The sequence below is a fragment of the Acinonyx jubatus genome, chromosome B3 (assembly GCF_027475565.1).
Source record: "Acinonyx jubatus isolate Ajub_Pintada_27869175 chromosome B3, VMU_Ajub_asm_v1.0, whole genome shotgun sequence".
Classification (NCBI taxonomy): domain Eukaryota; kingdom Metazoa; phylum Chordata; class Mammalia; order Carnivora; family Felidae; genus Acinonyx; species Acinonyx jubatus.
In genome coordinates, this window is record NC_069386.1 from 5,400,064 (window position 1) to 5,427,962 (window position 27,899).

Genomic DNA, 27,899 nt, shown 5'->3' on the forward strand with positions numbered 1-27,899 from the left:
ACCAAGTAGTAGAGAAGAGGCAGAGGAACTGAAACCTTCATCTGTTACTGGTGAGAACATAGAATAGTTCGACCCCTTTGGAAGACAAACGTAGAGCTACCATTCATCTGACCTAGCCGTTCCACTCCTTGGTATTTACCCCCCAAAAAGTACAGCTCCATACAAAGACTTGTACGTGAACGTTCACAGCAGCTTTATTTTTAATAGCCCTAAACTGGAAACAAGCCAAATGTGAATAAACATAAAAAGTGAATAAACTGTGGTCTCCCCATACCCCAGAATAGGACTCAACCATAAAAAGGAAAGAAATATGGACACAACAGTACGGATGAAATTCAAAATCAAAGTCAAAAGAGCCAGCCCCGTGCATAGGGGCACTTGTACCCCAACGTTTATAGCAGCACTCTCAACAATAGCCAAATGATGGAAAGAGCCTAAATGTCCATCAACTGATGATGGATAAAAAAATTGTGGTTTATATACACAGTGGAGTACTACGTGGCAATGAGAAAGAACGAAATCTGGCCCTTTGTAGCAACGTGGATGGAACTGGAGAGTGTGATGCTAAGTGAAATAAGCCATACAGAGAAAGACAGATACCATATGGTTTCACTCTTATGTGGATCCTGAGAAACTTAACAGAAACCCATGGGGGAGGGGAAGGAAAAAAAAAAAAAGGTTAGAGTGGAAGAGAGCCAAAGCATAAGAGACTCTTAAAAACTGAGAACTGAGGGTTGATGGGGGGGTGGGAGGGAGGGGAGGCTGGGTGATGGGTATTGAGGAGGGCACCTGTTGGGATGAGCACTGGGTGTTGTATGAAAGCCAATTTGACAATAAACTTTATATTGAAAACAAAACCCGCAAAAAAAAAAAGCCCCCAAAAAGAATATATACTGCAGGATTCTACTTAGCTAAAACTCTAGAAAATGCAAACTCCTCCACAGTGACACAAAGCACATAAATGGTTGGTAGGGGTGGGGAGGGGAAAACTGTAAAGGGGCAGGAGGAAATTTTGGGGGTAATGGTTATGTTCAGAAACTGGATTATGGTGATGGTTTCACAAGTGTGTGAAACTGTGTCAAAATTTATCCAAGTGTACACTGTAAATGGGCATTTATTTTCTGATAAAAATAAAGGCTGTTAACCAAAAAGCCAGGCCTATAGAAGATGTCCTGTTAGGGACAGAGAGCAGTGCAAATGGAAATTTACACATCAGGAATTGGACTTTTTCCCTCAAACTTTTCTCAAGAAATATTTAGAAATGCACAGAACATAAAACCATACTCCGAACAAAAAAATCTTATATTTTCTTTTTAGTCTTTTCTGTTTTCCACAGACCCAAGCAACCAAAAAGTGATTTGGCCGGGGAGAAAAAAAACAATATATCTTTTTGAAAGGTAAGTATACACATTTTAATTTATTTTTAAGAATATATTTATATTTTAAAAACAGGACATGTATACGTCTAAGCAGCATGGCGGACACAGACCAAATCCATGCTGGTGAGTTTTGAGAACCATTGAACGTGCTGACAGAGGCAGACAAGGTAAGAATAAATAGTGCTTTGGGGAGAGCAGTAGTGATCAGTAGGGTAGGTAAAGACGTGGACGCTGGAGCAGAAACAACTCCCCAATACTGATTTGTGCAAAGTTCCAGATCTCCACAACAGAAATGGCCCAACCCATCCAAACAGCCTCCCAACTCGGCAACTGCCGGGGTAGACGAACTCGGGCCTAGCGGGCAGAGGGATGGGGGGACTCAACCCAGAGGAAAACTGCAGAAACAGAGCTCAGACAGGCATGTGTTCACACACACGTCCCCACAAAGGGCATTGCACAATAACAGAGCTGTACACAGTTTAACAAAGGAGCTCCCAGCCTCCCTGTCACCTCTTTGGCAGTAGGTCAGGCCATCTCCACTTCTGACACACACACATCCTCAGCAGGAGGAAGGCTGTCCTGTGTGGCGGAGACAGATCTTTAGGTGAGAGCAAAGCTCCTGTAGCCAGAGCGTTAACTCCGTGTCCCTCAACAAAAAAGATGTTAATTACTAGTGACAGCCTACGAGCCAATATTGCTTCAGGTCCTTACCCCAAGGACCGGCACACTCCTTTTCCCACACCGTGGTGAAATACGACACGCCCTTGCTCGTGCTTCAGCAATTAGGTTCCATAGGCTAAAATTTGCACTTACTGCTATGAACTAAGTTTTAATGTATTTCTTGGGTCAAAACAAAATCAAGTCTTTGAAGACCCACTAAGCCGATGATGGACTTTGTTCTGTGACACTCATTCACTTCTGTAAGTCAGGCCCGTGGTAGTGGAACCTGTCCAGATTCTCAAGCACACCTAAACTCAAGAAAAATGAAAGCCACATAGATAATTAGATCTAGTCTAGGCAAAGGAAGCCACAGCTGGCTGACCGCTCAGGGCCTCTCAGGACTGGATGTTGGTCGAATTGAGGATTCGAGAAGTAGCATCAGATTTGGAAGCCTTTGAAAGTTCTCGCTGTTGAAAAATAAATAATGTCAGTGGCAGTACTGTCCCTCCTCTGCATGCCCCGCCCTTGTAAGCATGGGTAAATGTCAGCACAAGGTCCCCTGAGGGCTGTTTCTCTGAGACAGAGGTCGCTCTCCAGCACAGGTTGTTAGGAACACAAGATGAGAGGCTCTGAGCCCCGTTCTATTAGTCAGAGATTAAGCGTGTGCACACGTATGCCCGGGACCTTGTCCTTAGCCAGTTCGTTCTGTTACAACCTCACAGAATAGCAGTCCCTCAAGTTTCACAAAGTACTCTATTGAGTTGTCAAGCTAGGCAGGCAACAACCTTTGGTCTTTTGAGCCCTGAATAAAGCAAGGGGCCAGACCTTTATCTACCAATCCCTGGGGCTGAGGGCCTTGTAACCTGCTGGTGATATGATCTCATGCTGGAGCACATGGAAAAGAAGATAAAGCACGAATACCACTGAGAAAGAGGTTAGTAAAGGTTAGTCTACCGGCTTTGGTGCCACCTGGTGGAGTCTGTTACCAGCCAAAGCAGCCAAAACCAGATTAGAGATAAGCAGGGTACATTTAAGCCCCACAGGGATGATACAGGGCTTGGCTAAACAAGCAAGGAAGAGAAAGTTGGACCCTCTGTCCAGCAATCAGCTAGCCAGAGCAACGTACACTTCTATATATAAAACCATACCAATCATTTAATTTGAAACAAGTGCCATAATATGAAACTGTTTCAATGCTCAAAACAAGCTCTTGCCTTGAGCAACTGCCCCGTTCTGTCACTGCAGCAGTGAGAGCAGGCACCATGGCTTTAACGCCGTATCCCCTCACCCACGGTGAGGAACAGCCTCGCTTCCCAGCAGGAAGATACGGAGGGCAGAGAGAACGCACACTGGTAAGTAAAGGGCACTGCGGTTAAGTGTTAGTAAACACGGAGTAGGTTACTAGGAACTAAAGAGCATCTGGAAAAATCTCCCAATGCCACATATATGCTTTAGCAGCTTAATGAGGTAGAAACAGGCAGAGGCAAGGAAATGAACACTGGCTAGCTCACAGAAGACAGAAAGTTGGCAATTCAGCCCTAAGGGGTTAGTAAGTCATATACTCCAGGAAACAATCAGCACACAGGCCAAGAACCTCATGATGGGCAGCACACAGCTGGGGCTCCCCTCCCCACGTGATGGGGCCTCTATTCTTTCCGGCACATTGGAGGCCTCTGATGTCACAACTGGGGAGGGTGAAGGTCTTCTGTTGTGAAAGACAGGATTAAAAAAAAAAAACAAAAAAAACTTTGCCTGACTTTAGGTAGGGCTGAGAATCCAATTCAAGTCTGAACAAGTTTTCTTGTTAATCAGCAGATTAGTCTCTTGGGACTGAAGTCAGATATCCTTGAGGTCCACATTAGGACTTCTGCTCCTTTGTCAAAAAAAGGTTCTGTGGTAGTACAGCTGAGATTATTGGTTAGTGTAGCCCCGTGCCCAGACGGGAATTAAGCCAGCAGATGTGACAGGTGAGTTGGGAAAGCGGACATGGGACATGCAGGGGTTGCCATACAGACCTGAAGCCCGACAGTGGAGCTGTCAGAGAGGGACGGATCCTTCTAAGAACAAAGAATTAAGACAATTACCAAGAACTCCACCAAGAGAGCACCAGGGCCGTGATCAGAGGGTCACCTCCTGCAGCCAGGGAATGGTATTTCTGAAGCAGAAGGATCCAGGCTAAACGTCTAGTTGCTGCTGCCAACTTCCTTCTTGTATGCTCCTTAAACCAGCCCGCCCCATGCCATGGTCAAGGCAGGAAAGGGATTCTCAGCCTCCAAAGAACTGTCCTCACGGCCTGGGTGCCCTTGGGAAGATACCCACTCTGCCCCAACTGTGTGCTCCCCAGAGACTGGCAGATATTAGAAAAGGTGAATTACCGCAAACTCAGAATAGGTGCTGGCAACAGAATTAATGCTGAAGTTGCGCTGGAGGGGGGCCGAGGCAGGGTACCCACCACTCAGGATGCTGCCGTTGAGCTCCAGGTTCTCCTTGTTGGCTCCATGCCTGCCAGCACGGGGCGTTTTTTTCCCCGAACAAGTGGAAGTGACGACCGGCTGCAGAGAAGGGAAAGAGATCCGCGCACCATCCTCATAGTGACCACACACACACACACGCGCGCGCGCAAATGGCTAAAGGCTGATACCGTCTTTGTTATTCATGGGCCTATAATCCTCTACTTGTGGTTTCAAAAAATACATGAATTCTTAAGGACTTGCAAAATACCTATCTTGAGCATAGTCTGTAAAATACTTGAAAGACCCACTTAGCACAGATTCCCCACCTCTCCTGATGTGAGAGTACCCGATTCTGTCTAGTGATCCAGTGTCACTGGGCTTGAACCCACACACAGGGACCTCACTCAGCAGCAGCTGAAGACCAGGCTTTGCACTGAACCTAGTTACATCCCAGTGACTCCATGATACTACCGGGGTTCAGAATGACCCCTGGGTGTATTTTGTTGTTGTTGGTTTCTTTTTTTGGCAGATAAGCTGGCTTACTCGCAGCATCTCCCTGAAAACCGAATCCAGGGTTCTCAGAAACTCGAATGACAAGGTGGGGCCCCTGGGTAAATGGGCTGGAGGTGTGCTGGGGATGTCCCTTGTAGACGGAGCATACATACTAACCTTGCTGCCAGAAGGTGGAAGTCGAGACACAGGGGAGCGGTAGATTGTCCCCCCAAAGACAGGCCGGATGCTGCTGTTGGCCGTAGCGTTGGACATGGTGGTAGTGTTCAGCTAAGGGGAAGAACAGAGATTATGGAGGTGGGGTAACATGCCTGGCAGCCCATCCCTACACTATAGAGAAAGGAGTATGGGAAATAGTCTAAGAAAGATGGGTTTACATGGTTAAGAGCTTTGAGGAAAATTGTGACAAGTGTTGAAAGTATTTCTATCCGGACTGCACTGTAAAATGGTAGCCATTTTGTTTGTAATTCTATCATATTTAGGTATTTACCCAAGAGAAATGAAAGCAGATATCCCTACCAAGACCTATACATATATAGAGAGCAGCTTTATCTGTAATAGCCAAAACACTGCCTACAAGCCAAGTGTCCATCCACAGGCAAATGGATAAGCAAATTGTGCAATGGAATACTGCTCGGTAGTAAAAAGGAGTGGCCTATTATACATGTAACAACATAGATGAATCTCAAAAAACCTATGCTAAACGAGAGAAGCCAAACCAAAAGAAGAATACATACTGTATAATTGTATTTGCATAAAATGTTAAGAGGGGCGCCTGGGTGGCTCATTTGGTTAAGCGTCCGACTTTAGCTCAGGTCATGATCCCACAGTTTGTGAGTTTAAGCCCCGCATCGGGCTCTGTGCTGATGACTGAGAGCCTGGAACCTGCTTCAGATTCTGTGTCTCATTCTCTCTCTGCCCCTCCCCCACTTGTAATGTGTCTCTCTTTGTCTCTTATTAAAAAAAAATGTAAAGAAAAAAATTTTTAAACGTTAGAAATGCAAACTGGGGGCGCCTGGGTGGCTCAGTTGGTTGAACATCTGACTCTTGATTTCAGCTCAGGTCATGATCTCATGGTTTGTGGGTTCGAGCCCCATGTCCAGCTCTGCACTGACAGTGTGGAGCCTGCTTGGAATTCTCTCTCCCTCTCTCTCTCTGCCCCTACTTGTGCTTTCTCTCTTAAAAAAAAATTTTTTTTAAATAAAAAAGTGAACAAACAAAACCATAAAACACTTTTCGTTCATCAACAAAACACCATAAAGAGTAAAAACACAAACTACGCAAGACCCAAATGCTGCCGGTAGACATGGCAAAAGGTTCAATTTCCATTAGTAAGGAGGGAGATACAAACTAAAATCATGAGACAGAACTTCATACCCTCAGATGGACAAAGACTTAAAGTATGAAAGTATCATCTGTTAACAAGGATCAGAGTCTGACACTTAGGCGCTGGCAGCACAGATCATCAATCAGTGCAACTAGGGCTTCAGAAATGTCTGATTAGAGGAAACTTTCAGATTTTATTTTTAAGCAATCTTTATACCCAGTATGGGCCTGAAACTCACAACCTGGAGATCCAGAGCTGCTCTACCAGCCGGGCGCCCCTGACTTCACTCTCGAGAGCAAGGGCCTCTCGCTTCTCTTTTATGCTCAGCATGGAGCACAGAGGTCTGCAAACTTTTAATTAAAACAGATCTTTCTATAATTGATTTTTAGTGTTCTAGGTTTTTAAAAGCTTATCACATGTTTTTTAAGTTTATTTTGAGAGAGAGCGCTCTCGTGCACATGCATGCCAGGGAGGAGCAGAGAGAGACAATCCTAAGCAGGCTCTGCCCTGTCAGCGTGGAGCCCCATGCGGGGCTTAGACTCCTGAACTATGAGATCATGACCTGAGCCGAAAGTGAGAGTGGAATGCTTAACCAACTGAGCCACCCAGGTGCCCCATCACATGACTTTCATAATAAAGAAACTACCTATTATGGGGTGCCTGACTGGCTTAGTAGAGTGTGTGACTTATCTCAGGGTTATGAGTTTGAGCCCCACGTTGGATGTAGAGATTACTTAAAAATAAAATCTTTATAATATCTAATATTGGGGCACCTAGGTGGCTCAGTCAGTTAAGAATCTAACTCTTGGTTTCAGCTCAGGTTATGGTCTCATGCTTTTGTGAGTTAGAGCTCATCAGACTTGGGATTTTCTGTCTCCTCTCTCTGCTCCCCCAACCCTGTGCCACTTGCACTGTCTCCGTCTCTCTAAAAACATAAAGTGGGGCATCTGGGTGGCTCAGTCGGTCAAGCATTGGAATTTGGCTTGGGTCATGATCTCACGGTTACTGAGTTTGAGCACTGCATCAGGCTCTGTGCTGACAGCTCAGAGCCTGGAGCATATTTTGGATTCTGTGTCTCCTTCTCTCTCTCTGCCCCTCCCCCACTCATGCTGTCTCTCTCTCTCAAAAATAAACATTAAAAAAATTTTTTTAAATCAAAAATAAAGTAAAATCTATCAACAATAGGGAACTAGTTTAATAAATGATGGTATGTCAAGAGAATAGAATATACAGCTAATAACGAGCATGTACTTGAAGAAAGTTTGATACTATGAAAAAAGAACCACAACCAATACCAACTAGGGGAAAGGCAGAAATCCAAATCATATGTGACCTCTATTTTGTAAAAATACATTATTTAAAAACGAAGAAAAACAGGGGCACCTGGGTGGCTCAGTTAAGTGTCTGACTTCAGCTCAGGTCACGATCTCATGGTATGTGAGTTGGAGCTCTGAGTCGGGCTCTGATCTTACCGCTCAGAGCTTGGAGCCTGCTTCAGATTCTGTGTCTCCCTCTCTCTCTGCCCCTCCCCTGCTCGTGCTCTCTCTTAAAAATAAGTAAACATTTAAAAAAATTAAAAAGCAGGAAAAACAAATACTCTCAATAGTTCTCTTGGAGTTACACTACAGGTGATTTTTTTTTTAAACTCCCTGCAACGCAGGGCTCACATTCACGGCCCTGAGATCAAGAGTTGCACATTCTAACTGAGCCAGCCAGGTGCCCCTGCAGGTGCTTTTTAAAAGATCTATTGGTTATAAATATGAGCTGAGGAAAGAGAAAGGAAATACTGCTCTATTTCATTTATCAAAGGAAAAGTTAAACTATCCCATTTACTAAACATGAAAGGCTCTCACAGAATATCATTGTCACTTGTTGGAATTCTAGGATGAACCTCTGAAGGTCTTCATCATTACGGAATGGTGACAGTTATGGTCTCCCAAGATTAATCCAAGACCTCAACCACAGGCACACATCGAAGCCAGGTCCTTGACTGTCATTATCAAGTTATTACTTGGGATTAAGTACTGCCTTCTGGTCACACTTTCAGATGGACTCAACCTGGAAGGTTCCCAAAGCCCTTTCCCATCTGCAGGGCAGAAGGCGAAAGGTGGCCAAGAGCCCCAGCCTCAACAACGCCTCACAAACGGTGGTTCACAAAGCCTCACGTTCACCTTGCGCACTTTGCCCGGTGTGTTGGGTACCAGTCCTCGCCGCTTGCTGGGGGTTCGGGGAGCACTGCCATATAGCATCTCTGTCTCTGTCTGCTTCTTGTTCTTTAGTTGCTGTGTGAAAGTCAGAAGGAACAGTGAAAACTCCCAGGAAAGGAACAGGTCTGGGATAGGGCAGAAGTTGGGCCAGATATCTAGAGCCAAGTGCCTGAACCCAGAGCGAAAAGAGGTGCGGTGGGCTAGCCCTTCAGCCAACCCAGATCCCTGGAAGAGACCCTGGGCTACTCACATTACCATCGTCCTCTTGCCCACACTGTGCTCACTTACTCTCTCTTGCTTGGCTCGCTCCTTCTCCATTCGATGCATCTCCCATTGTTCTGTCACATACTCCATGAATTTCTGCCCATTCACCACAAATGCCTGCGAATGCTCCTGTTCCCACATTTCAATCCGTGCCTTCAGCTCCTCTTCCAGCTGAGACCATAAAGAAAGAAATGTTAATCACTTCAAATCCTTGGTATGAAGCCCGCATGAAAGTATTCTCCCAAAGGAAGACTCCCGCCCCAGAGCACGTAAGCCTAATTTCAGGTAGCTGGACTCACGTGGGCCCAGGTCAGAGTGACCGGGAAGCAAATCCTAGGGACGATTTATTCGTAACACACATGAAGGTGGGAAACAGCAAGAACCCAGAGTCTAACTGGGTTTTGGTGCCTAAAGCTGGAGGCACTGGGGGGACAAGCAACATTAAATGAACAATGTACATTATGGGGCGCCTGGGTGGCTCAGTTGGTTGAGCATCCGACTTAAGCTCAGGTCATGATCTCGCAGTTCATGAGTTCAAGCCCCGCGTCTGGCTCTGTGCTGACAGCTCGGAGCCTAGAGCCTGCTTCAGATTCTGTCTCTCTTCCTCTCTCTGCCCCTTCCCTGCTCGTGCTCTGTCTCTCTCTCTCAAAAATGAATAAACGTTAAAAAAATATATATATTAAAAAAAAAAACCACGATGTATATTAAGAGCACCCCAATCTGGGTCCCGATCTAGAATCTACCTCTTATAGGCTATGAAAAGTTACCTAAGTTCTCAGGGCCTCAGTCTCCTGATGTATAAAAATGGAAATGAATAAAATAGAACTACCCTACGACCCAGCGATTACACTACTAGGTATATATCCAAGGGATACAGGTGTGCTGTTTCAAAGGGGTACGTGCACCCCCATGTTTATAGCAGCACTATCAACAATGGCCAAAGTATGGAAAGAGCCCAAATGTCCATCAATGGATGAATGGATAAAGAAGATGTGGTATATATATACAACGGAGTATTACTCGGCAATCGAAAAGAATGAAATCTTGCCATATGCAACAATGTGGATGGAACTAGAAAGTATTATGCTAAGTGAACTTAGAGAAAGACAAATAAATGACTTCACGCATGTGGAATTTAAGATACAAAACAGATGAACAGATGAAGCAAAAATAGTATAAAAACAGGGAGGGGGGAAAAACATAAGACACTCTTAAATACAGAGAACTGAGGGTTGCTGGAGGGGCCGTGGGTGAGAGGATGGGCTAAATGGGGAAGGGGCATTAAGGAAGACACTTGTTGGGATGAGCACTGGGTGTTATACACATAGAGGATGGATCACTGGAATCAACTCCTGAAATCATTACTGTACTACATGCTAACTTAGATGTAAATTTAAAATGAATTAATTAAGGGGCACCTGGGTGGCTCAGTCGGTTAAGTGTCCCACTTCAGCTCAGGTCATGAGCTCAGGTTTGTGAGTTCAAGCCCCACATTGGGCTCTGTGCTGACAGCTCAGAGCCTGGAGCCTGTTTCGGATTCTGTGTCTCCCTCTCTCTCTGCCCCTCCCCTGCTCTGTCTCTCTCTCTCAAAAATAAATAAATGTTAAAAAAAAATTTTTTTTAATAAATTAATAAAAATTAAAAAAAAATTTTAATGGAAATGACTAAATGGAAAATACTTTGGAATAGTATCTGGCACTTAATTCAATAAACACTATTACTATTAAAATAGAGAACAGTAACAAAGCCCACAGCACTTTCTCAAAAGTTTGTCTTTTGTTATAGGCTGAATTGTATCCTCCCAAAATTCATATTTAAGTCCTAACCCCCGCCCCCCAATACCTCAGAATGTGACTTTTTTTTTTTCCCCACAAACAGGTAATGAAGTTAAATGATAAATGAGGTCATTAGGGTCAACGTGACTGGTAGCTTTGTAAGAGAAAAATCGGGACATAGATACATACAGAAGGAAGACCATGGAAAGATATAGGGAGGAAGAAAGTCATCCTCAAGTCAAGGATAGAGGCCTCCGAAGAAACCTACCCTACTGATACTTTGATCTCACACTTACAGCCTCCAGAATTGTGAAAAAATAAATGTGTTGTTTAAGCCAGCCAGTCTGTGGTACTTTGCTACACTGGCCCTAGAAAGCTATTAAGCCTAGATATTCAGTCAGGAGGAAGGCTCAGTATGTACTTATCCTGGCCCAAGCTTTAGAAGAGAAGACGGTTCTGGGGCAAGATGTTTCAAAGCCAAGGATATACAAAAAGTAAGGTGTTTTGTAACCAAGCAACAAAAACTCTCAGTGGCAATATTACCTTAGGGAGTATTTTTTGAAGTTTGGCTCGTTGCTTTTCTTCTTTTAGAAGATTTCCTCCGCGGTTTGTAAATCGACTTGGATCTGAAGCTTTTCTCTGTGAAAAATAGATTTTAATTAGAGTAAGCCCTGAGATGGTCAGACCAGTTACTTCTGCTAAGATTCCTTGCTTTCGTAAACTGATCCATACTAAGGAGACTACATACTAAGGAGAGTTCTGCATTCCATCCACTGTAGCAGAGAGAAATGATGGTGTTCCAAGGCAAGGGGAGTGGGGTGTGAGCTCCGTGGGCATATGCGAGGTCATCCACTGGGGTGCAGGAAGACTATGGTTCGGTTCCTTTCTAATCTCAGAGTGAGGTAAGCTTTAATATGGAGTGCACAATGTCACTGGCTCCCTTACTTGGTCCAGATGTCAGACGTGACTTGTCACCTACAGGGAATGAGGTATTTGGAGGGACAAGGGAGAGATCTACACTCGGAGGGCTTGGTGGTGACAACCCTGTGTACCCACTCAGCTCTGGCATACTAATGATGCAGGTTAAATGTGCCCAGTTAAGAGGTTCATAATCTGGTTTTTATGAAATTAACACTCACAAAATGGGCAAGTTAAAATGTAAAGTGTTAGGCTTCTTACTCTTTTAAAAAATTTTTTTTTAATGTTTATTCTTGAGAAAGAGAGGAGAGAGATTGTGAACAGGGGAGGGGCAGAGAGAGAAAGGGAGACAGAGAATCCCAAGCTGGCTCTGCACTGTCAGCACAGAGCCAGATGCAGGGCTCGATCTCACCAAGTATGAGATCATGACCTAAGCTGAAACCAAGAGTCAGACACTTAACTAAGCCACCCACCCAGGCGCCCCCATTTCTGGTTTTTGTTCCTCTATCATGCATATATTATATCAGAACAGTAATCTAAATGTGTAATTTATAAGTGTAAATTAGGTTTATACACTCAACAGTAGGAGCAGATCATCAGAAAAGTTTAGAAACAATCTTGACAATCTGGGGGCTAAGCCTGTAAAGAAATCCTATCTCCCTTCCAGACCCCTTGATTGATGACTGTCTATTAAACACTAACTAAAGGGACAGTAATCAGTTTCTCATCTCCTTAAATACCAGCACATCAACAAGACTTGCTTAATACTCTTCTTTCTTGCTTTCAACCAGAAGTTAAGGAGTAACCGAGAACTAGGACATCTGTTCTGAAACAGCTGTAAGACCTCACGTATCTCTCTCTCCACGTGTGAGTCCTACTTTCCCACCTATAAACCTGAAGGAGTTGAACTCGGGATTCTCTTAGGACCCCTTTGAGCTCTGAGAAGGACTCTCCTTGTGCCCTACATGTCTTGTGTGGCTCACCCAGTCCCAGTCCCGAGCTCTGAAATGCTTTAAGTGCCCAGTCTACCAGAAGAAAAGGAATTCAGACTAAACAAATGTGCCCTGATACCCAGGCAAACTTTCTAAGAAGACAGCAAAAGTTGGAGTGGTAGTATTAACTGCCTGCCCCAACATCCACTCTCTCCCTCCTACTAGTACTGAGAACGTGAATTTATCTGTGGCAGCAGGTGCCCCACGCATGCCAGTGCTGGTGTGGGGAGCTTAATATTGGAAAGAGCCCTTAGAGGGGCTGAAGGGGCAATGCTTGAAGTGCAATGGTGGGGGCTCTAGAGCCACTTCGGACCACCCTTTAGTGGTCGGGGTAAGGTCCACCCCTTAGTGGTCAGGGAGCCATGGGCTGGAGAAGCCTGGCACACCACTGAGTGTGGAACAGCCATACCTGCTCTGGATGCTCTACCTCTAGACTTCCTTCATGCAAGAAATTCCTACCTTACTTAAGGCATTAATTTTGTTCTTCCACGTTCCTGCATATAAGCTTCACAAGTACAGATAGGTTAGCAGTAACTCAGACTTACTGATAAAGACAGGGTTTTAGAAGCCTGGTAAAGGGCAAAGGAGAGTGGACTCTGACTGTCCAGGGCAGGCCTTCTTAACACTTGATCGCACTCTAGGGAAACAGAAGCTAGGGCGGTACCTCAAACTCCAAAAAAAGCCTCCAGCTTTCTTCCCACTTCTGGACACCTTCAAAGAGTTCTTTGTGAACCTCATAGTAGTTTCTTAACCGCACGATCTCGGCATCATGGAGCTGAAGCAGATTTTCTGTGTAGTCCTCTGCAAGATACAAGCCCAGGAGATGAAAAACTTCTAGTGTTTAGTAACCCTCATCCTCATCCTCCTAGAATGGAAATCAATTTTTCTTCCATAGAGTAAAAGCAATACGTGAATAAGCATATATTGTGGATAGTAAGAGCCAGCTTTGTCACATGATCAGTCTGGGAGGAGAGGAGGGGCTAAGGGATTAGGGTGCAGGCCACAGCGATGAAGATTCTCAAAGCTCTAGGTCATCTCTTGCCTTGTCCTTGGTTTTCTTCATATTCTTCCTTTGCATCCTGCCCACAGACAATTTCTAAAACCACTGCTGAATTTAGTACAGTCTCGTCTGTCAGACTAGAATTCTGCTGAGCTCTTGGGGACAGGCTCCGTGGGCTCAAATGTGGGCTCTGCTGCCTATGTGCTGCCTCTGGGTTAAGTTCCTGAGCATTTATGTGCTTCTGTGTGCTCATCTCTTGACATGAGGACTGAGATAATATCATTAAGGGTTTGACACTGCACCTGGCCCAGAGTAAGCACCTGACAGACTTGAGCCTCACAACCACAGGCTACAGTGATATACTGCTTCAGAAATCGAGAGACCCCTTACTTCCTAGTAGCATTTGCAAATGTCTGTTTATTCAGGAATGGCAACTGATGCTAAATGGCTTGAAAGGGGTGCCGTATCTGTTGGGTAGAGGAAACACTTCCCAGCAAACGTCTGCCCTCATAAAGACAAGTGAGCAGGCCACACGAAGACCACCACTTTTGTACAGACCAGCATAGTAAGGGGCAAAAGCCTGTCTCTGCTCCTGGCTGTAGAAACACTGGTCCCAGTACTGAGCCAGCTCCACTCGAATCGCCTCAATCACTTTCTTCATGTTCTGCATCTTCAGTTCCTCCAACCGATCCACTTCCAATTGCAGCTGAAACAAGGAGCTTTGGTACAGGCGCTTGCCACACATTCATTTTCCCCCAGGAATGCAAAAGCTCCCATGCCCCTCCCCCTTTTATATAAAATTATAACACAAAGCAACAGAGGTAAATCAATACTCTTTACAACAATGAGCTCATGGGAGCCAGAAACCTAAGAAAGGCACACAAAAGGACAGAAGATAAGCAGCTATCACCACCCTTGTCTGATGCTTGTCTTTTTTTTTTTTAAGTCATTTTTTTTTAATGTTTATTTTTGACAGAGAGAGACAGAGCATGAGCGGGGGAGGGGCAAAGAGAGAGGGAGACACAGAATCCAAGGCAGGCTCTAGGCTCTGAGCTGTCAGCACAGAGCCCGACGTGGGGCTAGAACTCACGGACCGTGAGATCATGACCCAAGCCGAAGTCGGACGCTTAACTGACTGAACCACCCAGGCGCCCCTTGTCTTTTTAAAAAAAAAATTTTTTTTAAATGTTTATTTATTTTTGAGAGAGAGAAAGAGAGCACGTGCGCAAATGGTGGAGGGGCAAAGAGAGAGGGAGACACAGAATCCGAAGCAGGCTCCAGGCTCTGAGCTGTCCGCACAGAGCCTGACGAGGGGCTTGAGCCCACGAACCGTGAGATCGTGACCTGAGCTGAAGCTGGACGCTTAACCAACTGAGCCACCCAGACACCCCTGATGCTTGTCTTTAAAAACAGGCTCGCTTGAGGCAGGAAGCTGGTAAGGACAACAGACTTGACACTTGTAGAGACTGCTGACCTAGCACCCATTGGATTTCTTACCGCTTTCCTGACCTTGGCCTTTGACCCAGTCATAACCGTGGCCACAGCTTCTCTCTCTTCTGCAGGTATTTGTAACCTGTCCCAGAGCTCTCGGATTTGAGCCCGCAGACCCTCACACACTGCTTCATTTTGTGACTTTCGCATTTCCAGCTGTGGGGAGGAGAGCTGACAGTTAGGGCAAAGACAGAACAAAGAAGCCCAGCCCGCTGCCTTCCCACAAAGAAATGTCTGGACTCACAAGCAGTACTCTGACTAGATTGAGAAGAAGTGGATTTTTGTGATTCTGAACACAAACTGTATGGCTGTCATTATGGTAGGATCTCAAACACCAAGAACCAAGAATCAAATTTTTAACTTAAAAAATTAAACACTAAGCTAATTCACAGACGGTTAGTATCTCATTCAAAATTTCAATTTCACATTCTTTGAGCTACATATAAATTTTTTGCTTAAAAAATGCAAATCAAGGATGTTCATATCATTTGCTATCTTTATCCTTCCCCTTTTCACTTATACAGGCTTCTTATTTAAGACTGAAGGAAGAAACTGTCAGCTTTTTCAAACTGCTGGACACGATGGAGTAGTGAGTGGCCATTACCTGCCGTAGCAACTTTTGTAGTGTTGCGATATTCTCCAGAGACAAACAAAAGGCATCTTCATCTTCACACACCACATCTCTTTCAAAGCTTGTGTCTGGGGTGTGATCTAGTTCTTCCATACACAGTATGATCTGTCTCTTTATGTTGACAAACTCGTCACGTCTAGAGGCCTGTAAAATAAAATGATTACGAGCCCCTCCAGGAAAGTCAAACCGACCTTTAGGAAGTATGAGTGCAAACAGTATACCTTTGTCTCCCTCAAAGTGGCCACGTGCTGTCTGAACTGGCTCAGCTCCTCTAGGCTGGGAACGGACGAGCTGTCCACGTCATAGTGGGGCAGGCAAAGAATTTCACACAGTTCTTGATCTTGTTCCTGAAGTAGTTTCAGTTCCTGTTTTCTCTCCTTTTTCTGTTTTCGCATCAGTTCTACCTGAGTGCGCAAATCCTTTTCTAGTTGCAAGATGGTCGTCTCTCCTTCCTCCTGCAAGAGACAATGTGCCATTGTTACAAGGTTTCAAGTGGATTTATTCACACTAAGAGAAGGACAATGGAAGAAGGCTAGAGTGATAAACTTTTTTTTTTAATGTTTATTTTCGAGAGAGAGAGCACGTGAGCAGGGGAGGGGCACAGAGAGAGGGAGACAGAGGATCTGAAGCAGGCTCCACACTGATGTCAGTAAGCCCTGATGTCAGGGCTTAAACTCATGAACTGTGAGATCATGACCTGAGCTGAAGCCGGATGCTTAACCTACTAAGCCTTCCAGGCACCCCTAGGATGACAGACTTTTAGTTAAACTTAACAGTACATCAACTCACGGCCAACAAAATATGGCACAAGGAGGGTCCCCTAAGGAAGGTCTCTAGTAAAGGAAATGTACCAGGGCACTTTGGCAAGAGGTGAAAAGTGGTTGGAAAGCTTGTTTTGAGTTAGCTATGGGGTAGTCTATTTAGCTCATAACTTGATGCTCATCCTAAAAAGCCTACAAACATCACTTAACCAATACAAATCGATAGTCCTTGCTTTACTCCAACAGATAAACAGGTGGCGGGGGGTAGGGGGGAGTGGCAGTTACAGGTCTTAAAAATTTATAGAATTTTATTCCACACTGGTGAACTAATAAAAACTGTCATGTAATTTAAAGGAGATATATATTTATCACTGTATATCTAACTTCTCACCCGATTTCACATTGGAAGTTAAAAAAAAAAAGACTAAAGAAACTATTTGTTCAAAATCAATGATATATATGCCATTTCTGTAGATTCCAAAAAACTACACTGATATCACGATCTGATTGCTCTTGGCTGCCAGGTATGAATTATCATTAACCCCTTAAAGGCGGTCTCCCTCCTAGCCTGATTCCATCTAGGTACCCACGTAGTTCTTCCTGTAGCAGAGAGAGGGACCCAAGAATCTTATTGGCACCACATTATAGCCATCCTGTGCTGGCCCTGCACTCACATCTATTCTAATTACCTTGCCAAGCTCCACAGTGGTTTTCACTTTTATGATCCCAACACTACTTATACGGGATCTAACCAGGGACATGTTTTGGAGTCCTGTTATTCATTCCATCCTTGCTGGTGTCCTCATTCAAGCTCTGCCTTGTGCTGGACCACAAAACAGCAACCTGTCAGCGTGGTACAGAGATAATCATGCTCTGAATTTGACTATGCTCTCCTGACACTCCAGCTTTTGAGACATTTCTTCCCAAGTAGCCATTTTGGCTCGTTCACTGGTGTGCAGCTACTGGGTATAAAAAACCACAAAGGCAGGTTTTTTGGTAACTTTCCCTTGTATCACTAGTCCCTTTTGCTTCCTAGGTAGTGCTTTTAATTTTTTTTCAAAGAAAGAATAGCATGGTACCATCTGTACTTAGCTCTTCCTTAGAATTAAAAAAGAAAAAGTACATTATATATTATTTATATATATTAATATCAATATTATATATTAATAATATAATAATATACATAATATGTATATATATTATACACACACCCCACAAATATAGGGCTTGTTTTTGATCAAAGCATTGCACCACTTATTAGCTAGTATCTCTCAACAGGGCAACTCTTCACATAAGTGAAAGGTACTTTGGTGGAACTAAATAACTAGGTGACAAATTCTCCCTGCTTTCATGGCCAGGATTTCACAAGGAAACCTTCCACCGGTAGCCCCAAGTCAGAGTTCCTTCCTAATCTCAGACCCCAGCAGGATCCCCTGAGACTCTGCCATGTACCTGAAATGGCTCGACATGTAACTCGCTGCACAGGGTATTCAGCTCTTTTTGACAGATGGATATGCTTTTGATGAGCCTTTCCTTCAGGCTCTCCTCTTCAGCAATCATCATATCCAGGAGGTCCTACAAAAGAGAATACAGTCCCATAAAAGTCTGAGGCCAATGGGGGAAAAAACCCCAAACCAACAAATGACACCAAAACCTTCATAATTTCAAATTCTTAAGAAAGGACTTAAACACAAAGAAAACCAGGAAGAGCCTGTGACATCTTCGTGTCACTTCTGTAGCTATGTCAGATGAGACACCAATATCCTTACCCCTGAACCACCGTAAAGAGACCAGTACTACCCAACTCACCTTGATATGCTTCTTTACAACCTCCGTTCTTTGTAACCGCTGGTCCTCTGGAATCCCAATTAATTCCCATATTTCCCGAAGGTGATTCAGAGCTTTCTGGAGACATACTATTGACTCTTCCGCCAGCACCTCACTGAAAAGCAAAAGAGAAGCCAGTAACATGAGCCACTGCCTCCAGACTAAAATAAAAATTTACTGAAACTAAATATACTAGTTTCTCAGTGGCCTGAAGGCTAAAACAAATTGAAAACAAGCATTCAGCTTAACCACTCTTCTCCCCAAAATACAACACTGGCAAAGCAAAATTCAGTATTGCCTTACTCTGGAAGTTCAATCTTCTGAATAATACTCAGAATGTGGACTTTCATCAACAATTCTACCCATGGCAGTACAATACAGAATTATAAAAGAAAAACCAGACAGGAGCGCCTGGCTGGCTTAGTAGAGCATGCAATTCTTGATATCAGGATTGTGAATTCAAGCCCCACGTTGGGTGCAGAGATTACTTTAAAAAAAAAAAAAAAAGTAGGGGTGCCTGGTGGCTCAGTTGGTTGGGTGACCGACCAGCTCAGGTCACGATCTCACAGCTCATGGGTTCGAGCCCCGTGTCGGGCTCTGTGCTGACAGCTCAGAGCCTGGAGCCTGCTCCAGATTCTGTGTCTCCCTCTCTCTGCCCCTCCCGAACTCACACTCTGTCTCTCTCTCTCTCTCTCAAAAATAAATAAACATTAAAAAAAAAAAAAAAGTAAAGATAAACCAGACAAAATAAAATCCCACCAACACAAGAGCTCGCTTGGTGAGAAGATCCTATAAAACGGGTGGCAATTTATCACACTAATTTCTTGTTCTTAAATTACAACTGGTGACTTACAGAATGGCTAAAATTACAAAAGATAAACATCATGTTTTGGTGAGGAGGCACCTGGGTGGCTCAGTGGGTTAAGCGCCTGACTCTTGATTTCAGCTCAGGTCATGATCTCGTGGTTCCTGGGATCAAGCCCAGGGTCGGGCTCTGCACTGACAGTGTGGAGCCTGTGTGGGATTCTCTCTCTCCCTCTCTCTCTGCCCCTCTCCAGCTCATGCGTGCACACACGCTCTCTCTCAAAATAAACAAACATCAAACACGAAAGTGATGGTGAGGATATAGAAAAGCCAGAACTTTCATAAAGTTGGAGTATAAACCGGTACAACCACTTTAAAACTGTGGGCAGCACCTATTAACCCTGAACATAGCAGTTCCACTTTTCCATGCAGGTCCAGCAGAAACGCACACATATGCACCAAGGGCAAGAACAGGAATGATCAGAGCAGCACTCCTCATAATAGCCTAAGAGTAGAAACTCCTCATAATAGCCATCAACATAATAAACAGTACATTCCTATCATGGAATATTACAACAATGAATACACCACATGGATAAATCTCCGAAACATTCCGAGAAACTATGCTAAACGAAAGAGGTCAAATGCAAAAAGACTACGTACTATATGATTCCATTTTATGAAGTTCTAGAAAAGCAAAACTATAGTGAAAGAAAGCACATTAATTGCCTGGGATCAGGGCAAGGGATCAATCGCAAAAGAGCACAAGGAAATTTTTTCAGGGTGATGGAGTGGTCCTAGATCTCAATGGTGATTACCTAACTGTATACAATGACCAAAATTCGAACTGTACATGTAAAATGAGTCAGTTTTACTGTATGTAAGTTATACCTCAAACCTAAAAGAAAAAAAAAGGAAGTAAAACAAACTACTGTGGAAAAACAAACAAAAGTTGGAGAAGAAAAGGAAAAACAGTCTTGAGTGAAAAAAGCCAGACAAGAAAGCATATATCACTATGTGATTCCATTTATATAAACTTCAAAAAACAGGCAAAACTAAGGTGTACTTTCAGAAGGCAGGACAGTGGTCCATTATCCTGGGAGGTGGTGACTGGGACGGGGTACAAGAAACACTGGTTACCTACATGTGTGCTGACTTTGTGAAAATCCATTGAGTCTGCATTTGAGTTTATGTACATTTCTGTATGTCATTCTTCAATTACAAAAAGCTCATTTAAAAATTTCATTGTTTATTTGATATACGAATTTAACTGGGTACCCTGCATTTTATCTTAAAAAAAAAGTTTACTTTAAAAATGATAACCAGGGGTGCTTGAGTGGCTCAGTCGGTTGGGCATCCGGACTTTGGTTCAGGTCATGATCTCGTGGCTTATGGGTTGGAGCCCCACACTGGGCTCTGTGCTGACACCACAGAGCCTGCTTGGGATTCTCTCTCTCCCTCTCTCTCTCTGCCCCTCCAGTGCATGCACCCTCTCTCAAAAATAACATTCAAAGAACAGAGAAATTTTCTCTCCTTTCTTAGATACAAATGGATAACAAAGACATTGCTCTGGCACCAGAGAAACTAGAATCTGGATGTGCTTTGCCACCAGTCAGCAGTGAGGCCCAGAACAAGTCACTTAAACTGAGGGTGTGCCATCTACAAATGATGGGGCTAGGGCCTCTCACTGGCCCCCTTTGTGCCTCAGGGTATTCAGTGGCTCTTATGAATCACCAGGCTAGATGTCCAAGAATAGCAGTTTCTCCATAGGCTTCAATATTTTCTAGGCTTCTACTCGGACAGTTCAGAGCCTGGAGCCTGCTTCCAGCAGAGAGAGCCCGTCTCCCCTTCTCTCTGGCCCTCCCTGGCTCATGCTCTGTCTGCCTCTCTCTCTCTCTCTCAAATATAAATAAACATTAAAAAAGATTTTTTTTTAATACATAAATAAAATAAAGGTTGCCTGTCCTAGGTGAAGAGAAGTTTTGGCACAAACACCAGTTGCCTATACCAGATGGCCAGTATCAATACCCAGATAATGAATAGCATTTCTGAGAATTTATTGTAGGGCGCCTGGGTGGCTTAGTAGGTTAATGTCCAACTCCTGATTTCGGCTCAGGTCATGATCTCAGTTTGTGAGACTGAGACCTCCACTGGGCTCTGCTCTGACAGCACAGAGTCTGCTTGGGATTTCTCTCTCCCTCTCTCTGCCCCTCCCCTGCACATGCTCTCTCTCTCTCTCTCTCTCTCAAAATAAATAAAGATTAAAAAATATTATTCATATCCATTCATTTTAGAAATGCTAACATGTAGGGACCCCTGGGTGATTGAGTCAGTTAAGTTTCTGACTCTTGATTTCAGTTCAGGTCTTGATCTCAGGGTTGTGAGTTCAAGCCCATGCTGGGCATGGAGTCTACAAGGAAGACAAGAAGGGAGGAAGGGAGGAAGGAAGGAAGGAAGGGAGGGAGGGAGGGAGGGAGGGAGGGAGGGAGGGAGGAAGGAAAGAAAAAAACAAAGAAGAAAGGTTAATATGTAATTAAGGCATTTATTCATCTCAATTAACTAAAGTTAATTATTTTAATCTCAATTAAATAAAGTTCAACTACAGAGTTTTCCCAAATAATCCCTTTGCACTCCAATCTTAAGATAAAAGAATGCATAAACCAAAAACCTAATTTTCACATTTTATTAAAAATAACCTACATGGGAATGCAAGCTGGTGCAGCCACTCTGGAAACCAGTATGGAGGTTCCTCAAAAAACTAAAAATAGAACTACCTTATGACCCAACAATGGCATTACTAGGCATTTATCCACGGGATACAGGTGTGCTGTTTCGAAGGGACACACACATCCCCATGTTTTTAGCAGCACTACCGACAATAGCCAAAGTATGGAAAGAGCCCAAATGTCCATCGATGGCTGAACGGATAAAGAAGATGTGGCATATATATACAATGGAGTATTACTCGGCAATCAAAAAGAAGGAAATCTTGCCATTTTCAACTACGTGGATGGAACTGGAGGGTATTATGCTAAGTGAAATTAGTCAAAGACAAAAATCATACGACTTCACTCATATGATGACTTTGAGACAAAACAGATGAACATAAGGGAAGGGAAACAAAAGTAATATAAAAACAGAGAGAGGAACAAAACAGAAGAGACTCATAAATATGGGGAACAAACTGAGGGTTACTGGAGGGGTGGTGGGAAGGGGGATGGGCTAAATGGGGAAGGGGCACTAAGGAATCTACTCCTGAAATCATTGTTGCACTATATGCTAACTAATTTGGATGTAAATTTTAAAAAATAAAAAGTAAAATTAAACTAAATAAATAAATAGAAGTGTAAAATATAAAAAAATAATAATAATAACCTACAAGATCTGGGGTACCTGGGTGGCTCAGTCAGTTGAGCGCTCTTGATTTCAGCTCAGGTCATGATCCCAGGGTTGTGGGATCAAGCCCCATGCCGGGCTCCACACTGAGTGTGAAGCTTGCTTAAGATTCTCTCTCTGGGGCGCCTGGGTGGCTCAGTCAGTTGGACGTCCGACTTCGGCTGAGGTCATGATCTTCCGGTTTGTGGGTTTGAGCCCCGCGTGGGGCTCTGCACTGACAGCTCAGAGCCTGGCGCCAGTTTCGGATTCTGTGTCTCCCTCTCTCTCTGTCCCTCCCCTGATCTCTCTCTCTCAAAAACAAAGCATTTAAAAAAAGAAAAAGATTCTATGTCCCTCTCCCTCACTTACACTCGCTCTCTCAAATTAAAAAAAAAAAAAAAAAAAGATCTACAAGATCCAATCTGTGGTCAATATTCAATTTGAACGTAAAACCCTGGTGTTGAGCCAGACCAGCATGGGGCACTGCTCTGAGTGAGGCTTACTACTTCAGAGAATGCTCTCCAGTCTCTTCCAGGCTGCCTGGCCCACTCCACTCTAGCCAATCTTCACAGGCAGCTAGGTTCTTGTGAAAACAAAATCCAGTCAGGCTTAACTGCTCCCTTGAAATTTTCCCATTGCCCTCAGGAAACAGTTCAACCACTTTCAAAGGAAAGGCTTTCTAAAACCTTTCTCCAGGTTTGTCTCTTAATCTCTCCTACCCCTCATTCCCTAAGACTCCAGCCAAGGGGACTTCCAGAACATTCCATAGATGTGTTGCTCCTCACTCGACCATGTGTAGCTTTCAGTTGTTGATGCTGCCATGCTTCTGCCCATTACCTTCCACCTGCCATCACCTTCTTCGGACAGCTGTGGATTCCTCACGGTCATTTCTACCCACCACCCCCCCCCCCCATAGACCACAGACTCAAGGACAAGGACTGCCACATCTTATCATCTTCATTTTACCAGACCCAAATGCACAGCAATTATTCAATAAATGTAATATGAATGGCCTTCAGTTCCTGCCAAAGGTTCATTACGCCTCTAACGTCTAGTTACAATTCAGAGGAGATTTATAAGCAGGGCTGCCTAGCTCTGTAAAACATCCAGAAGGTAAAGCGATCATTTTTCTGAACGATAAAAATCTAGCACAACAGGAAAAGAATCTGAACAGACATTTCTCCAAAGAAAGATACACAGACCAACAAGCACGTGAAAGCAGACTCAACAGCACCAGCCACTAGTGCAATGCAAACCAAAACCACAGAGATACCTTCACAGGCACCAAGATGTCTGTAGTAAAAGACAATAGCAAGTGTTGACAGGGAAGTGGAGAAACCAGAAGTCTCATACACTGCTGGTGGGAATGTAAAATGGTGCCGCCTCCTTGGAAAACAGTCTCACAGTTTCTCAGTTAAACACAGAGTTACCATATAACCCAGCAATTCCATTCCTGGGTATTTACCCAAGAGAAATGAAAACATGTCCACACAAAACTCGTATGCAAATGTTTACAGCAGCATTTTTATAATAGCCAAAATGTACAGACAACTCAAAATGGCCATCAACTAATGAATAGGTAAATGTGATTTACCCATCCAGTGGAATATTACTTGACAATAAACCTTGAAAACATTATGCCAAGGAAAGAAGACAGTCACAAATGACAAAGTATCATATGATTCCAAATAGGCCAGTCTACAGAGATAGAAGTAGATTAGTAGTTCTGTGGGGCTGGGGAGTAGGCAGGGAGGGTGGGAAAGGGGAGTGACTGCTAATGGGTATGGGCTTTCTGAAAGGAGGCTGAATATGTTCTAAAACTGACTGTGGTGGTAAGTGCAGCACTCTGAATATACTAACACCTGTTAAATTGTATGCTACACAAAGGTAAGAAATCATTTAAAAGACCATTTGAGATCTTTTCCAGTCCAGTGACTTAGGTTCAAGAGACTGGAAAAACCAGACCTTTTTACAACCTTTTGCGTCCTTGGGATGTATTCTTGTACGTATCCTCAGCTTTTCAGTGATGTGCTAGAAGAAAAAAATCTCAAATTTCCACCTTTTAGGAAGTTACCTGAATCTATTTACAGGCAGTATATAATTGCACCAAGAGAATTATATTCACAGTGAATGTGCTAAGGCATCTTATGATCATACTTTTTTGTTTTTTTTTTTTAATTTTTTTTCCCCAACGTTTATTTATTTTTGGGACAGAGAGAGACAGAGCATGAACGGAGGAAGGGCAGAGAGAGAGGGAGACACAGAATCGGAAACAGGCTCCAGGCTCCGAGCCATCAGCCCAGAGCCTGACGCGGGGCTCGAACTCACGGACCGCGAGATCGTGACCTGGCTGACGTCGGACGCTTAACCGACTGCGCCACCCAGGCGCCCCTGATCATACTTTTTTGAAACGTCCAGTCATTCATTCAAATATACTACTTGAATGTTTATTATATACAAGGTGCATCCTAAGTATTGAGGATTCAGCACTGAACAAAACTGACATCCCTGCCATTTTGAAGTTTACATTCTAACAACAACAACAACAACAACAACAACAAGTGATAAGCGAATCTCACATTAAATGGTACTAAGTGGTGTGGAGAGAAATCAAGAAGAGAAAGGGCACAAGGACTACTGAAGGTGTAGGAAAGGGGAAGTGTGGTTTTAAAGAGATTGGCCGGGAAAGACCTCCCTGAGAAGGTGATCTCAGCAAAGACCTAAAGGTGGTAAGGAGTCAAGCCACAGGACATGTGGGGGAAGAGAGACCTGGGTGGGGGAACAACAGATGCCCATGTCTGAGGTAGGACAGTGCCTGGGGTTCCAAAACAATCAAGGACTCTGGTGTGACTGGAGTAGAGTACAACAGGACTCCAGAGGCTTTTACTCTAAAATACAGAATATTGGAGGATTCTGAATAGAAGATAGGGCATCCAGCCTTGTGGCTCCTTGTCTTGTGTTGACAATAAGCTTCAGGAGGCCAAGGCAGAAGCCGGGAGACGAGGCAAAAGATAATGGTGGTGACTTGGACCCGGGTGGTGACAGCAGAGGTGGGGAGGAGTGAGATTATGGCTGGTTTTTGAAAGTAAAATCTTAGGAATGAAAGAAAGGGTTGTCAGAGTGACAGAACAATCAGCATGAGTGCTCTGAAGAGTGGAACACTTTTTTTTTTTTTTAAGTTTATTTAGTTTGAGAGAGACAGAGACAGCGTGAGGCAGGGGCAGAGAGAGAGGGAGACAGAGAATCCCAAGCAGGCTCTGCACTGTCAGTGCTCGAACGTGGGCTCGAACCCATGAAACCATGAGATCATGACCGGAGCCAAAACCAAGAGTGGAACACTTAACTATCTGAGCCACCCAGGCTCCCCAAGAGTGGAACATTTTTTAATTCCTTGAAACTTACACTCGTGTGAGAACAGTTCTCCAAGTAGAAGATTTGTAATTCCAAACACGCATTTTCCAACAGGCCCAATATTGTTAAAGTAATCAACCCCGAGGGATGGTTGACAAATACAATTATGTCCATACTGCTTTTAGTTGGCGGCCCTAACCTCGCCAGAGGTTAGCAGTCCATATAGTGTAGATATTTGTTTTGGTTTAAATTAGATTTGCGATCTACAAAGCTCATGTCACTTAATTTTGTGAAAGTAAGGTGGCTAAATTAATTAGTAAACAGCTAAGTTTTTCAATTAAGTCACAACCCCTCCCCCCCAAAAAAAGCCTTCAGATGATTGCCAAAATTTTTAAAATACCAGCTTTACTGAGATTATTTTTATTCTTTTTAAGTTTATTATTTATTTATTTGAGAGAGAAAGAATCCCAAACAGGCTCGGCGCTGACAGCACAGAGCCGGACGCGGGGATCCATGTCACTAACAGTGAGATCATGACCTGAGTGTAAATCAAGAGTCTCACATTTAACAGAGCCACAAAGACGCCCCTATTGAGATTACTTTTAAAGCCCTGCCTGTTTTTCCAGTGGTACCATTCTTTGTACTAAATTCCCATTCTGTGGAAGGCAAGCATTTGAAAAAGAACGATGGGATTAGTAATTATGGAAGGAAAAGCCTCCTACAGCCACAAAGCAGCCAGTCTGACCAATAACTGCAGACTAGCCATGAATCATCACTGCCTCACCCACTGCTTACAGAAAGTAAGGTCAACATTTTTATTACTCTTAACACAAAACCTGTGCCCTGGTTTTATTCTTATTTTAGAACAAATTTGGCATCTCTGCCCTTTTGGAGGTTACAGTCTAATAGCAAAAGAAGGGTGATAAACCAGCACAGCATACATTAAATGGCAGTAAGTGCTATGGAGAGAAATCAGGCGGAGAAATGGGGATAAGAGAACGCGGACATTCACCGTCCTGTCGCAAGTCACAAGGCTGGTGAGTAGCAGTGTGGTGAGTCTGGTCCCAGCACTGCATGAGTTGTTGTTAAAACCACCGGAAAAGAATTCCTTAATGGAGTTTCCTTCCGTTCCTTCCTCCCTCCCTTCCTTCCTTTCTTTCCTTAACGCTTATTTATTTGGGGGAGAGAGAGAGAGAGACAGCACGAGCAGGGGAGGGGCAGAGAGAGAGGGAGACACAGAATCCGAGGCAGGCTCCAGGTTCCAAGCTGTCAGCACAGAGCCGGACGCGGGGTTCGAAACCGCGAACCGTGGATGACCTGAGCCCAAGTCCAACGCTTAACCGCCTGAGCCACCCAGGCGCCCCCTTAAAGGAGTTTAAGTTGCAAGGAGACCCGGCTACTTTCCAATTCAAGTAAAATGTTAGCACTGCAGCCCCGACGCCGCGGAAGCCAAGGAGAAATGAGAACGGGCCGGCCTTATTTAAAGAGAACCGAGAAACCGGCCCACAGAAGAGCCGGGACTTGGAACGAGCCGCCGGGCCGAGCGGCAGCACCTGAAACGCGGCGGGCGGGGCTCGCGGACACCCGGCGCGTCGGGGCCTCGGGAGCGCGCGACCCCGGCCGGTGAGGTTCGGGCCCGGCCTCAGCCCCGCCGGCACCCTCAGGCCGGGCGCCAGCTCTGCGCTCCGCGGCCCTGCCGGCCGCGCCCGGGCCTCCCCCGGCGCGGGCTAACGTGACACCCGCGCCCGGGCCTAGGGTCGTCTCGGGGACCCCGCACCGGCCCGCACCCGGGACGGGTGTCGCTCCCTCCCGCGTCCCCCGGACTCCCCCGCAGCCCGCACCTTCTCCTCATGGCGGACTCTCCAAGCAGCCGGGCGTCGAGGCCCCAGACCTCCACGCAGGGCCGAGCGCAGCAACCTCCCGCAAGCACCGGCGGCCTTGCTCCGGGTCGCGGCTCCGCGAGCCGTTAGGCCCCCGCGGAATTTCAAACCGAGCCCGGAGGCGGAGCGGCTCCACGATTGGCGCCCTGACCCGACGCTCCTCGAGAAGCCCCGCCCCTGGCAGCGCGCCGCGACCGCGCACTGGGTTCCCCGCGCCCCGGGGCTGACGGCGGGGGCTGCAGGGCTGGGCTGGGCGGGGGAGGCGCTCGCCCGCCGGCTTGGGTTGGGGTCTGT

At 44.8% G+C, this 27,899-nt stretch overlaps 2 protein-coding genes across 18 annotated transcripts in view; one reads left to right on the plus strand and one right to left on the minus strand.

Moving 5' to 3' along the window:
• Positions 1-10,913, plus strand: part of RCCD1 (RCC1 domain containing 1) — a 35,728-nt gene extending 24,815 nt beyond the window's left edge. For 2 of the 6 annotated variants that reach the window (XM_027068127.2, XM_027068131.2), the window contains 2 exons: positions 1,318-1,397; positions 8,214-10,913. In XM_027068127.2, the coding sequence (XP_026923928.1) occupies positions 1,318-1,397; positions 8,214-8,226 (93 nt within the window). In that variant the 3' untranslated portion in view covers positions 8,227-10,913. Of the gene's footprint in view, positions 1-1,317; positions 1,398-1,452; positions 1,711-5,021; positions 7,448-8,213 lie in introns of those variants that run through there. The other 4 variants (XR_008298949.1, XM_053223529.1, XM_053223528.1 and 1 more) reach the window with 4 other exon arrangements.
• PRC1 (protein regulator of cytokinesis 1) lies at positions 170-27,899 on the minus strand. Of its 12 annotated transcripts, none has more exons than XM_053223526.1 (15): positions 27,567-27,899; positions 18,178-18,310; positions 17,821-17,943; positions 15,829-16,062; positions 15,581-15,751; positions 14,983-15,132; positions 14,044-14,191; positions 13,150-13,286; positions 11,119-11,214; positions 8,825-8,971; positions 8,501-8,611; positions 5,162-5,272; positions 4,415-4,591; positions 4,055-4,093; positions 170-1,958 (listed from the first exon to the last, which is right to left on the minus strand). In XM_053223526.1, exons 1-15 carry the CDS (start codon positions 27,575-27,577, stop codon positions 1,905-1,907), a joined length of 1,842 nt encoding a protein of 613 aa, XP_053079501.1. In that variant the 5' UTR covers positions 27,578-27,899; the 3' UTR covers positions 170-1,904. The 12 variants fall into 12 exon arrangements, with proteins under 12 accessions (XP_053079501.1, XP_026923919.1, XP_026923917.1 ...); XM_027068118.2 differs by having other exon boundaries at positions 4,055-4,096; XM_027068116.2 differs by having other exon boundaries at positions 170-2,506; positions 4,055-4,096; positions 27,567-27,898.